The sequence below is a fragment of the Protobothrops mucrosquamatus genome, unplaced genomic scaffold, assembly GCF_001527695.2.
Source record: "Protobothrops mucrosquamatus isolate PMUCROS unplaced genomic scaffold, P.Mucros_1.0 scaffold_224, whole genome shotgun sequence".
Classification (NCBI taxonomy): Eukaryota; Metazoa; Chordata; class Lepidosauria; order Squamata; family Viperidae; genus Protobothrops; species Protobothrops mucrosquamatus.
The window spans coordinates 316,910-331,434 of NW_015386300.1; the positions used below are offsets into that span (position 1 = coordinate 316,910).

At 34.9% G+C, this 14,525-nt stretch overlaps 1 protein-coding gene across 5 annotated transcripts in view; it reads right to left on the bottom strand.

Annotated features, from left to right (window-relative positions):
- The window catches only part of PPP3CA (protein phosphatase 3 catalytic subunit alpha), a 189,479-nt gene that overhangs the window by 21,614 nt on the left and 153,340 nt on the right, over nt 1–14,525 (bottom strand). For all 5 annotated transcript variants that reach the window (XM_015828347.1, XM_015828332.1, XM_015828325.1 and 2 more), the window contains exon 10: nt 9,541–9,615. In XM_015828347.1, coding sequence (XP_015683833.1) covers nt 9,541–9,615 — 75 coding nt within the window. The remainder of the gene's footprint in view (nt 1–9,540; nt 9,616–14,525) is intronic.

Genomic DNA, 14,525 nt, shown 5'->3' on the forward strand with positions numbered 1-14,525 from the left:
TACCTCCCATCGACCTGTACGCTCCCATAGAGTGGGCCTCCTCAGGGTGCCGTCGGCCAAACAGTGCCGGCTGGCGACCCCAAGGGGGAGGGCCTTCTCTGTGGGAGCTCCCACCCTCTGGAATGAACTGCCCCCAGAGATCAGGGTTATCCCTGATCTCCCTTCCTTTCGCCGCGCCCTCAAGACTTGGTTATTCCAGGTCGCAGGACTGGCCTAGGGTAATTTTTAGAGGGGTTTTAATCAATATTTTAAATTGGACAATTCTTTAATATTCCTTTTAATTAATTTTAAATCTGTATTGTTATTTGTGTATTTTAATTGATTGTCCGCCGCCCTGAGTCCTACGAGGAGAAGGGCGGGATATAAATCTAAATAATAAATAAATAAATAAATTGATAAAAGCTACATTATACACCATAACCCTAGCCCACTTTGTGCAAATATCATAATATTAAATGTATCTGCTCAAGGATTGAAGCTTTCATCTTTTGACTTTTACCCTGAGATGTTTCTGCATAAGCTCACCCATATCCCAAAGTTATATTCTACTTATGTTTATTGTATCAGTATCAATAAAAAACAGTGAAGTGGTATTTTTAACACTCAAGATATCAAAAACCTCCAATAGGAATAGTCTTTCCCTTTCCTAGCTATAATGACAGCAAAAGAACTACATTTCCAGCAATGTCATCTAGTGAATATTTGTCACAATTAAAAGTGTTACAGTTACATTTCAATGAAATTAATCTAAGGAACAGAAAATTAGGCCAGGTAATTAGCAAAATGTGCTTCAGTGTTGATGAGAGTGCAGAGGACAAATCAAGCTGTCTATCATGTAAGTGGGTAATTTTAATTAGTACTTAATTATTTCATTCATTCCCACCAAGTCAATATCCCTATTAATTAGAAAAGCAAGTCAAACTGTGAAAGCACTGTATAGGCTAGTTTCAGACACCTAGGCAAATACGTGTGCTCTGTATTAATTTATAAACATTATATGCTGGAGAATAAACTAAATGGAATTAGAATCATTGTGTGTATGCATTTATGTGCGTGCGCGCGCGCACACACACACACGTAAATGAAAATTCTAAAATAAATGCTTGCATTCAGTAATATCTACAGTGTTTACTTCTAGTCCCCAGAGTTTAATTATTAACATCTAAATCAAATAGAGATTTCTTCAAATATATGGCTCTTATTGCATGGTATGGAATAATATTATTCCATCATTCAATTATAAAGTTGTTTATAACTCTTTGACATTAAGTATTCTTAGAACTGAGTCAAAAGCTATTTTCCTCTCATGCCAATTAGCAATTTGTGAAGTTATTTTTTTAGTATTTAGTATTAATTTCAATAAGAGCTGCATCTCTGCAAGTTTTATCTCTTCTTTATTTTCATGCTTTGTCTCACTTGTCTGTTTATCTCACCATCTAGCCAAACCCTATGATTTTGCTCATAACATCGTGACCCCTGGTGTGATGACATCACAAGTATCTATAAACACAATAATGTGGATGGCTAAGGTCAATTAGATAAAATAATAAGAGCAAATGATTCTAAAGATGAATAGAAGCAGGAACTAGGAAAACAACAAGATGAAAAACACAATTTCTTCTTTGGCTAGGTTTCATCAAAAACATATTTGGCAAATCTGAATACAGGTAGTCTTCAATTTACAACCACAAGCCCAACATTTCTTTTGCTAAGTGAGACAGTTGATAAGTGAATTTTGCCCCATTTTATGACCTTCCTTGCTACAGTTATTAAGTCAACCACTGCAGTCGTTAAGTTAGTAACATGGTTGTTAAGTATATACTTTGATTGTCAGAAAGTTGCAAAAGAGGATCCCATGGCCCTGGGGCATGCAACAGTCTTAAATATGAGTCAGTTGCTAAGCACTTGATCATGTGACCACGAGATGCTGCAAGAGTCATTTAGTGGAAAAAATGTCACAAGTCACTACTTTCAGTGCTGTTGTAACTTTGAACAGTCACTAAACAAACTGTTGTAAGTTGAGGATTATTTGTATTTACAAGGCCAATTCTTTTATCAAAAAAAGCAGAATTAGGAGAAAAACAAACGATGACTTATTTTTTGACTATAAATTACTAGTTGAATTGAGAAATTTGTCTTCCTTTGAAGGAAATGAATGAGATGGCCCCCAAAAAATGAGGATAGAGAAAAAAAAATTAAGTATTCAGGGAATTAAACTTTTATTACAGATTTGGTTCAGAAACAGGATAACCAACATTATCTAGCTAGACTGGTAAAAAAGCAACTCTCAGCATTTTTTATTTTTTAAGTTGTAATTGAAATATAATTTACTAAAGTAAAACAAGACTGCACCTTGGGATTAATTTATTTTGAACAACATATCAGTTTTAAAAGATCTTTTGCAATCAGTACTGCTGTGAGTGTGTTAGCCAAACAGCCGAAGCTAACACATTCCTTTCAATATGTATTCCCCATTGTGTGCTGCTTATTCTCTTGTAATTTCTTCCTCTCCAATCTCTCAGTCTGCAGGGGGAGGTAGGGGGGAGGAAAAATGGGTGAGGCACAGGAGAGATGTCTAAAGAGATCACTTTTTAAGGCAATCTTTCCTATGCCTAACCCATTATTTCCTATCCCCTCCCTGCTGAGAGATTGGAGAAAAAGGGATTGTGGGAGAGTAAGCAGGTACACAATATATATGTCTCTCTGTGTGTGTGTTTGCCTAATGTGTTGGCCTGCAGCCTCAAGTATGCTAAGCAAACAGCCAATGCCAGCACATTCCTTTTCATGTATATTCCTGCTGTGTACCATCTTACTCTCTTATAATCCTTTATACCTTTGTAATCTCTTCCTCTCAATGAATGTAAATCCAAACATTAATCTCCCTCCTGCTAATTAATCGAGAACCAGAGTGAGCATTTCAAAGAGTAGAGAAGTGAGAAAAAAGGAAAGCTGAAATAAAATTATAAATAGTCATAGTCATGTGATTTTCCATGTAGCAACCATGTCACTTAGCTATCAAGTTGTCAGGCCCAATGGGGGTAGTTTAAACGAGGATTACCTATATTGCATCTTATTTGGCTTTTCTTTATTTCATAGGAAACCTTTGCCATATAAACTACACAAAAAAGTCAGTACAAATACTTGGCAATAATGAATGATCTGATACCTTTCAGATATTTTGTTACGCTACTCTCATCAGGACTATCCAATATGGTGACCACAGCTACAGAGCTGTAGTAAAAAAAAATCTGATTAGATTGGACAATAAAGATTTTGCTTTCTGAACACTTTGGAAAGTATCTTATAGATTAGGCTGCTAATCATGAAAATAACCTGTAATTTAATCTATCACCTACCATTTTACAGAAATCTGTTTTTGCAATTTCTTCTGCTAAATATATGTTTACTAATTATTCTTGCAATTTGGATAAGTATCCATCCTTTCAAAAACTTTTATTTATTACTTTGGAATGTTTAATTGAAAAAACCTCAAGCAACATACTATAAATTATGAAAGCAATCCAAAATTGATTTCTTGAATATTAAGAGGAATAATAATTATCTCAAACTGCTGACTAGTTTCTCTGAAAATCAGAGGCAGAGAAAATAATATCAGCCATTTTCATTAAGAAAGTACAATATTCAATAACCTGAATTATTTTAGAAGAGCAGGAGCTCACGAAACATCCAAAAGGTTTTTTAAACTAATATGAGGGACCATATTAATACCATATAGTATTAAGTAGAAAGGAAACAGCTTTTCATGTCATGGAGATTTATTTCATATTTTATGGTACTTCCACTTGTAATGATTGAAACCTTGTTACTCTCATGTGGAATTACACATTGCTTGTTCAACATCTGCATGAAACTATTAGAGGAGAATATCCAATAGTTCGGAGTAGGGTATCACCAATATGTTGGTGATATCCAATTTACATTACCATCCCAGATAAAGCTGGAAAGGGTGTGATAGTCCTGATCCAGTGCCTGAGTGGATAAATCTCTCCAAGATGAAGCTGTCATATATAGTTGTCTGACCTGGCTTGATCTCATTCCCCTTATAAGAACCAACTGCAACTATGGAGACTTCCAAGACCTTTGGGTCCTACTTAAACAGTCTACATTACTCTGTTCCATAGGTATGTAAATCCCGCTCTGGCTGGTTTACTACATATGGACCAAGGTTTCCCATGATATAAACCATTAGAATTTAGAGTAATGCTAAATACTATATATGTGATTTACCTTGAACGTGTATTGGTGTAAAATGTTGATTACTACCAGAGAGCGACAGATTTGGTAGCATCTTACCAACTGTTTCACTAGCCTACAGACAGATAAGTCCAAATCAAAGTGTTGATTTTGAAGCCCTACATGCCCCAACAACAATATATTAATGGGACTAATTTTCTTATTCAGAATCAGTAAGAATGTTTTCCCAGGAGAAACCCAGGAGGCGTTTCTGAATTTTCCATCCCTTGTGAAATGAAGTAAGTAAGGCATTGGAAGCATGTCTTCTCAGGAGCAGCACTATCTTATAGATTACTATAGTCGATTAAATAGGGAATTCCCATTTTACTTATATTTCATATGGTGATTAAACCATTTTATTCCATTGGCTCCATAGTGCACATGGTGGACCTAGCCTGTCATTATAACTGTTTTGGTATCAATCTGTTATTTAGTTTTTTTACTGCTATTATAATACAATCATACTGAATCTTTCAAAATAGGATGGTATATAAATGTAAATATAAATATATCAATACAAATAATATAAATAAATATATTACTTGGCTTGCTGTAATTCTCCCTTTGAAGAATTATAGTTGAATAATCGACTGGAACAATTTAATGGGAGCAGAGCAATGGAAATTGCTTTTCAGGCAGGCCTCAGGAGCATGTTATTCACCAATATCCTTAGCAAACAACCCAAAGATTCTGCAACTCTTTCTTACCTTTTTTTTTTTTTTTTACAAATAACAGAAAACTATTTTTTTTGTCAAGAGGGTCCAAGAAAGAAGAATAAGCTTAATTTCATAACAGTATCTAAATATATCAATGTGAGTTGGTGGCAATTGCAGATGATTGTCAAAGTAAGGTCTCCCCAGGTCTACTTTTGCAATCTCTAGAGCAGGGGTTTTCAACCTTGGAAACTTTAAAACTTGTGGACTTCAACTCCCAGAATTCCTCAGCCAATAAACCAACCCAAAATTTGAAGATTCCTCTCCGGCATTATATGGAAATTTCTAGAAGAAAACTTTTGAATACTGTAATTCTATCTTCATTAAGGCTTCAATATTACATTTATTTTGAAGCAAGAATATTGTAATTGTATTTGTGGCCTTAAAGCATGGTTTCCAATGTAAAGTATGAATATATATATATGTGTGTGTGTGTTCTTTTGCTCCTTTAACTTTACAGGACATTTTATTGTAGCAGTAAGTTTAAAACGTGAAAAGATTGACTGTATTAGAACCAGAAGGGGCATATTACAAATTGATTTGCTATTTTGGATGATATAGTCTCTGAAATTGTGGACATTTTCTCTCTCTTGGAATAAATGTATTATAGTACTATGGCTAATAGTTAAGATATTATAATTACATACAAATATTGTATAATAGTTTTAATAGTTACATGATGGCTGTATTCATGACTTAACCTGAATCTTATACATGATAATACTGCTATATAAGTTCAGGAAGAAACTTTTCTTCTAAATTAAGCTAAATAAATCATCTATGCAGTCTTTGCCATTCATTCTCTTGTTCATGTATTGAGATTCGTTGGACTAACCATGTAGTATATAAAAACTGTATGCTGGCCTGATTGTCAGGATATATTAAGCCATATTGTGGCTTGTTCCATAGAATCATGGAGGCTTAAAGCACCATAGAGGACATCTAATCCAACGTCATGTTCAGATCCATGAGAAAATCTCTGACACCGAGTTTCTGTTTAGTGAGGTGATAGCTCCTCTTTGCAACTTTAACCCATTGGTTCTGGTCCTGGCCTGTGCAGCAGCAGAAACTACCTCTACTCCCTCTTTGTGTTACACTGTCCAGATAACTGAAGACTAGGGTCATATCTTCAGCTGTCTTTCTAGAGTCTAAACAGAAACATTCTTTAATTGGTGCTCAGATGTTTTAGTTTCCAGAGTCACTGTTGTATTGGTAGCCCTCTTGCAAACTTGCTCCACTCTGAACTTTTCCCTTTGAACTGTTGGTGGACATGGGGTCTGCATCTCGCTACTGGATGCCAAGACCTCTGTTACATCTTTTATTGTGAGATCAGGTATTTCTTATCATATTGTTGTGGTGTTTTTTTCTTATCCTGATGCAATCTTTTCCAGATTAAATTCCATCCTATTCATTTCACCTCAATCATCAAGCTGTTATGTTTTTGAACATATCTGTCCTCTCTAAAATATTTGTTACCTTTCCTGTTTTGGGTGATCTACAAACTTTGAAAATGTACCTCCTCTCATCCAAGTTATTGGTAAAAAAAAAAAAATACTGAACAGCACATGGCTCAAAACACAGCTCTGCAGCACTCCATTTGATACTACCTTCAATTTGAAGTGGAGTCATTCATGAACACTCTTTGGCTGCAATCGTTTAGCCAATAGTGAAACTATCTAGCAGCAGTATTATCTAGCACATATTTTTCAAAGAATATCATGAAACTCTCAGTTGAAATTTTTAATGAGATCCAGGTACACCACAATCCTGATCTAATAAGCTAGTAACCCTATCAAAGAAGGAGACAGGGTTAGTCTGACATCATTCATTTGGCTTCCATGCTGGCTCCTGTTAATTTTAGCCTGACTACAAAACAGCTTATTTGTGAACGCCTAAATAATTTGTCTAAGACTTTGTCCAGTATGGACATCAAGCCTGCAGACTTGCAGTTTCCTAGATCTACCTTTTCCCTTTTAAATGTGGGGATAATATTTGTTCTTCATATTTCTGGGTTCTCACCAGTCCTCCAGGAGTTCTCAAAGAATACCAGTTCTGGAAACTTCTGCTAGTCCTTTCAGCGGTCTTATATGTAAGGAGTCTTTAATTCATTGAAATAAACTGCATTCTCTCTTCCCCTCCCCTCTGCTAGCCTAAGTGGCAGTAACTTCTTTTCCCTCGTCACATAACTATAGTTTAATTTCCCTTCCTAGAGAAGACATAGAAAATAAGAATGAGAAACTAAGCTTTCTCATCATTGCACATTATTGCATCACCTCTTTCCTCTCACTATGGATCAACAGTCCTTTTGGCTTTCCTTTTATTTCTAATATATCCAAATAACCCTTTTTTATTTTGTTTTGCGGATTTGCTGAAAGCTTCAGCTCATTCTGACCTGTAGCTTTTCTGACTCAGTTTCAGGAGACTGTTATCTATTCTTCTTTATGTTCCATCTTATTATTTCCTATATGTCACTTTTTCTCTTCAACATTTTAGAGAGTTCTTCATGCATCTATGCTAGTCTCTTTAATTTATCCTATTTCTTGTGGAGATTGTTTGCAATTACATCTTCAACATCTTTTCTGGATATGACAAATCTTCCTTCTGAATTCATGAAACATCACACTCTAATTTCAGTGTGCAGGTCTGACTCTATCTGGTACTCCTCCTCTGGATATTGCATATTCAAGGATAACATGACAATTTTTCTTTGAGGTACCAGTCACTTTCAGTTCTTCTACCAATCCCTCATTGTTGACAAGGATAAAGTCCATGGATTAAGTTCTTCCACTTTCTGACAACTGATGTCAGCAAGACAGGACAAGAATTTATAGGCCTTCTGACCCCTGGCAGAATTAGATTTTCAGAAGATAACAAGATATCTGAAATCTCCCATTATCAATATTGCATTAGTCTTTTTGAAAGACTAGTTATCTCATGCAGAAATACTTGATCTGCTTTTTCTGTGTACTCAGGCAATATATAATAAACTCCCACAACAGTATCTTTTTATTTCTTACTCCTTTTATTCTTACCCCAATACTCCCAAAATAATTTCCATTCTCTGATTCCAGAACTGCTATGCAAATATTTTCCTTTATATAGAGTGCTTCTGACTTGGTGTAGTACATGATATAATATAAAATGTGAGCCATATTTATTGTTTAATCTATTATGTAAACCACCCAACTGAGATTAATGAAACATGGTAAAAAAAAGCCATAGCTAATGAAATGTGTGAATCAGGTAACCATGTATTTGTAGATGATGCTATTCTCTTCCCATAAGGACATAAATGGAGTTTTCCAATTTCAAAGGTTCAAAGAGAACAATATTCCTAGAACAACCTCTCCAATCTAATACTTTCCAGATATAATTATTTCTTTTGTATTTCTAATATAAAAGCTTCAGAAAGTATATAGTTTTTTATTCCATTAAATTTATGTCAAGAGTGTTAGAAGTTCTTCAGATAATGGCCATCTTATATTGAATATTTTGAGAAAAATGAAGCTATACTAATCTACATGAAATAAATTCTCTCCCCTGTATTTCTTAGTTTAAAAGTTGTATTTTGCATAAATGCCAAAATTCACGTCATATTGTATCAAAAATTTAGTATCTCCATGGAATACCAGTTTACAGAATTCCCAGCTAGCATGGACATGAGTCATTTTAGCTGGGAACTGGGAATGTTAAGCATCATAGCCAAATAGCACTGGCTAGAGCAGTGGTTCTCAACCTTTTTAATGCCGCGACCCCCAACCGGTCGTAAGTCGAGGACTAAACCAGTCGTAAGTTGAGGACTAAACCGGTCGTAAGTTGAGGACTACCCAACCGGTCGTAAGTCGAGGACTTTCCCTGCCTGGGAGCGCCACGCATGCGTGGTTCCTCCCCCTGCGCCGGCCGAGGCGTAGCTGGCAAGCGGCAGAGACGGAGCAGGCCGACCACCAGCTGGCCCAGCCCAAGGGAGGTAAGGCACCCGCCGGAAAAGGGGAAAAAAATGGCGGACAAAAAAAATGGCGGACAGCCTTGCTTGGCGACCCCCGTGAAATGGTCGATCGACCCCAAATGGGGTCGCGACCCATAGGTTGAGAACCGCTGGGCTAGAGCAAAGTTAGAGAAGGCTGGCCTAGCATCATTAGTCTGGCCATCTAGAAAACCTAAGGATTCTGAATATCAGACTTAACTTCTTGATTATTCTCCTTCTATTCTGTCCATGTTCCAAAATTTCCATACTAAGTTTATAATTTCTACACAGTACGATCTTCCTTTCTTAGAAATCTTGCAATTCACAGCATAGTCACAGAACATGTATTTTAGTATTAAATGCCATTTTGATTTGAAAAGAAGCAAACAGAACATTTTAAGTTCATTCTTTCTCTACAAACCATGCATAAAAGCAAACACATTATCCGGCAAGGATATTATTTGGGGAAGCATGGATGAAATGAAATCTAGATTCTTTCTTCTAAAAGTCACCCTATGACTTTTCTTAATATTAATAAACATTTTCAAGCACAAATGTTAATCAAGGCAAACCACCTGAATAGAAGACACAAGACACAATGCTTCTTACCATCAAAACCATCTTCCTCTGTTCCAAGTTCATCATCTGAGCAAATGTTCAGCACGTTGACCAGCATCTCTGTTACTGTTAAGAAAACCAAGTGGAAGGGTGAGACAATGAGACAAATCTGATGGACCCAAAATAAGATTCTCAGTTGTAGCATGGTTGTTTATAATCACAGCATATATAACAACCACACAGAATTTTAAGCAAAAATTTTAAAGCAAAATTTGTGTGAACATTCAGAGAATAACCAGAGAATAATTTGTGTGAACATTCAGAGAATAATTGCCAAACCCTTAGGCAATTAAGGGGGATTACTGTACAGTTCAATGCTCAACAAAAGGGTCACTGCAAAAATACAACTCCTGTTTTAATAAATACACATTCATTCCTTCTTTTTGGTATCTGGCTTATAAAGGGAAGTTTACGTCTCCTTTTGTTTCTCTCCCCAAAACTTGATAAATCAGATTAATTTGAAACAATGTTTGCCAGTTGTATTGTTTTCCTCTCTTTTCCCTCTCTCTTATGCACTAGGCACAAAGCTGAGGTAACTTAGCACTGCAAGTTACACAAAATAAAATATTTTAATTAAGTATTCATAAATATTTAAACAGGGAAAGAAGGCATTTATGTCTACATGAACATGCTATGAAATTAGCAGACCCGAACTCTAGTTGGCCATAAATGCAAACTAATTGAATCCTTTTAAGTGTGGTGTATCGATAATCTTTCACTCTCTTGGAAATATGCTATACTTCATTACTTTATTGGACGGATAGGTAAGCCTAAAAATTATTTATCAAATTATTCCTACTTGGAATAATTAAAAGATAAACAAAAACAATTTCTTAAACACATAAAAGAGACAATACTTATTTTTACATAGCAACAAACTCAGTTTGCTACTAAATGTACTTTTGGCAGGGAATTCAGCCAGTTGCAGTGGTAGGATGATAGGATGCAACCATATTATTATAATCAGATATTGGTCACCTTTTCATATCATATTTTTAGTTAGATTTAAAATAAAGCTATACTAAACTGCACAACTTAAAAAATGCATGTGCAATAAAGATCATATTTTAGGACAAAGGTAAGTAAGAAATGAATAATTCTGTAATTAGGATTATAGATAAATTTTAATGTTTTTTCAATTAATCTTTTTATTGATTAAAATGGGTTTTGCAATAGTTACAGTAAATTGAAAACAAACAAACAAATAAATAAATAAGGGATTTTTCTGGTGTACAGGTTAAATATTAAAAAAAGGCCTAACTGGAAAATACTATGCAAGATAAAGTTTGGCAGAAAAAGAACATATTAACTTATAAACCAATGAGTGGTATTTTCATATGTGATAGATTTTTGCCTCAGCAACTAGATGTTTTCTAGAATACCAATCAAAACTAGATCTTGATATATCTAGGATTTTTACTATTCATTACACAATTCTTTTAATAGGGTAAGATTTGATGGAAATTTGATACCCTAAAGTGCATGAGCAGATGTTATTTAGAAAAGCTAAAATACTCAAAAGTCATATATTTGTAGAATTATGCAGAATACAGGTAACCCTCAATTTATGACCACAAATTTCTATTGCGAAACAAGATAGATGTGAGTTTTGCCCCATTTTAAGACTTTTCTTGCCACATTGTTAAGTAAATCACTGCAGTTTTAAAATTAATAGCATGATTGTTAAGTGAATCTGGCTTCCCCATTGACTTTGCTTGTCAAAAAGTTGCAAAAAGTGATCACATAACCATGGAACACTGTAACTGTCATAAATATGAGTCGGTTGCCAAGCATCCAAATTCTGATTATGTGACCTTGGGGATGCTTGCAACAGTTGTAAATCGTAAGTACATTTTCAGTGCAGTTGTAAATTAAAATAGTCAGCAAACAAATGGTTGTAAGTCAAGGACTACCTATATAGTAATAATATTCCAATAATTCAAACAAACTAATTGAAATGTAACAAGATTATAAAAGTGTGCAAATATATTAAAGAAAGTGGGTATTTGATATACAGAAATATGCATGGGCCTATAAGTATATAATGGAGTACATACATGCGGTTGTAACTTCCCTGCAAACCCTCATCTCATTATCATGCAATACCCTTATCACAACTTCTGGTATCTGAGAAAAACAACTTATTCATAGTAGGAATTTAGCATACTCATACCATGTTTAAATGCAACAATTTGTGACCGCCATTGATAGGGCACAAACCCATCTTCCTAGGAACTAAGTGATGTTATCAAATCTCTCAGTCAATATCCTTGAGGGCAAAGTGAAGGTATGAATTATATAATAAAATTATTTGGGGAGGTGCATTATTTTTGCATTTGTGTTTTATCCTTCGGCTAAAATCAGGGTAAAAGGTTGTTGTAGGAGAAGTGTGAAATATTAAATCTATTCTTTTATACATCAAGGTAAAAAAATTATCTGCTTGACCTCACTGCAAGCTAATCAGTATAAAGTTATATATAATAAGGTTGGAGATCTACAAGGAAGTTGGAAACATAAAGAAGGGAAAATGCATGAAAATTCTTTCTTAAGAGGGTAGATAATCTTAACAGCTCAGGGACTAACTGCTCTCTCACTCATGGATCTCACACAAACACATCTCATACAAACACACTTGCCTCTAAACAGAACAAAGTCATATAGCCCAGGATTTTGATCTATAAAAGGAAATGGACTATATACTGCAATTAGCTTAAATGATTTTGGTTTACTGGTTCAGCCAATTGCAGTTGACTGGAAATCTGCCTTTAGCCTGATTTTACACAGCCTCAAAGGATAAAATACAAATGTCAAAAGACAAAAATAAAATGGCCACTGCCCTCTCTCTTTTTCTTTACATAAGCCCACTTGAGAAAGGAAAAACATCTCTTGATTTGCTTCCCAGTGTTTGACTTTCCTAGGCTGTTGTTGACTTGCATGGATGGATAGGTCTGTTAATTGCCTTTAATCTTTTCAGTCTCTTGCCCGCTTGAATTGAAATTCCCTTATATTTTACTACAAAGTCCAATTTGCAAAACTTCCATTTCTTTGTATTTGTGCCCACATACACCTGCCATATAATTGTTTCTCTATAGAAATCTAAACTTCTGTTGGAAAATTATCTAGGCAGAGATATATACTAATACCTTTACCACCCACCTCATAACAAGCATAATAAAGCAACTTCATCTCACCTTTATCATTTGGCAACATCAAAAAAAATTCTATGAAAAATTAAAACAGCAGAGAACAAAGACTCATCTACAGTATAAGTGCCTGGCTAATTTCACCTACCTACTTCCTCTGTTTCCAAAATATGCCTTTTAACTCACACCATTACTGTTTAACTAAGGAGCTCCTTAGAAAATTCATTGCACCTACTCTTAACATAGCTTCTTTTGTGAAGAAATTTCAGAAGGCCTTTTTTTTTTTTTAGTTTAACTAAGAAGCTTACAAACCTTTCTTCACAAAAGAAGCTTTGTGAAGTGTAGGTACAATAAATTGGAGGATAAACATCCTCAAAGTTGGAGTTGGATGTCAGCTGGTCAAATCCAGCTGAATTGGCAGAGATTCATCTAACAGAGTTTTACTGGACAATAAGCATTAATAATTCCTCCTACTGCTGCTACTTCTAGTACTATGGAGGTAGCTGAGAACATTTTAAGCTTGTTGGTCTTAAGGATGTAGACTAAGTTTGCTGAAATAGAACTCATATGTATATACAAATGAAGAACTAAAATCAATATCTGTGATAACTATGTAGTTATAGCAGTAACGGCATAGTTACAGGTTAAACTCTACCACTGATATTTTCAAATATAGAAATAATGGCTTTGGACACAACTAGTCTTTTTTAGAGTCAAATTCCAATCAAAATCATCCAAGTCACCATTAAAATAAAAAAGCAGCAATTATAATAATCATCTGCACATATCACACACATATATACCAATAAGGCATAGCAGAAATAAAAAAATGTCATAAAATATCTAGCTGTGTCAAAATATTAAATATTCTCAAAAATATGTTAACATCATGGCAAAAACTAAAAACGTTAAGTCATTTCATAGATACTGCTATGAAACAAATTGTTGTTATCACTATCAAAAATATCCTGATACATATTACTGACATTTCTCATGACCTGCATCATTCAGCATATTTCATCTTAAAAATATCTGTAACAGAAATTCCCCCTTTTGTTAGATCCCAAGGTTTTGGTATTCCATAGTGCATGCTTGCACCACAGCATTCCCTCCCCAGCTTATAGGCATTCAAACAGTACTTTTCCCTAACATACAGGCGTTCATGTGGCACCCCAACCATCTGTGTTCAGCCCACAAACACTCACTTGCACATTTCCCATGTCACTCTGTAGTATTCATCTGCCCTCTGGCCTGATTGTGAACCACCTGGGTCCTGCCAACTTCCATCAGGATTCCCTATTGACTTTACTTGTGGGAATCGATCAGGAATTTGCCAGTCACAGATGTTCTTGCTTGAAGACCCATGAGTTTTGCTTAACAATGGCAATGGAGACCGCTATTGATAAGCAATGTGGTCACGTTACATTTTATGACTGCACAGCTTAGCAAGGGAAATTCCAGTCCTAGTTACATTGCTCAACACCATAGCCCAATTATTATTTTTTTTTTTTTCAAAAATTTTTATTATTTTCAACATAAAAAAAGAAAGCAATCACAAGTACATCACAATTAAGAAACCCCCCCCCACCCCCCACCCGGACTTCCCAAACCAAATCCCAGGATACTATTCATCTAAAAGTAACCTTATATTAATATCCCTAACTCCACAAAGTATAATTCTACATAAATAGGTGAAATATATATATATATATATAAAAGAAAATTTTTTTTATCTAAAAACCTAACCTATATTCCACCATTCTATGCTTATTTTGAATATAAACAATCCATCTTCTCCATATTAATAAAAATTGTTCATTTGAATGATCCTTT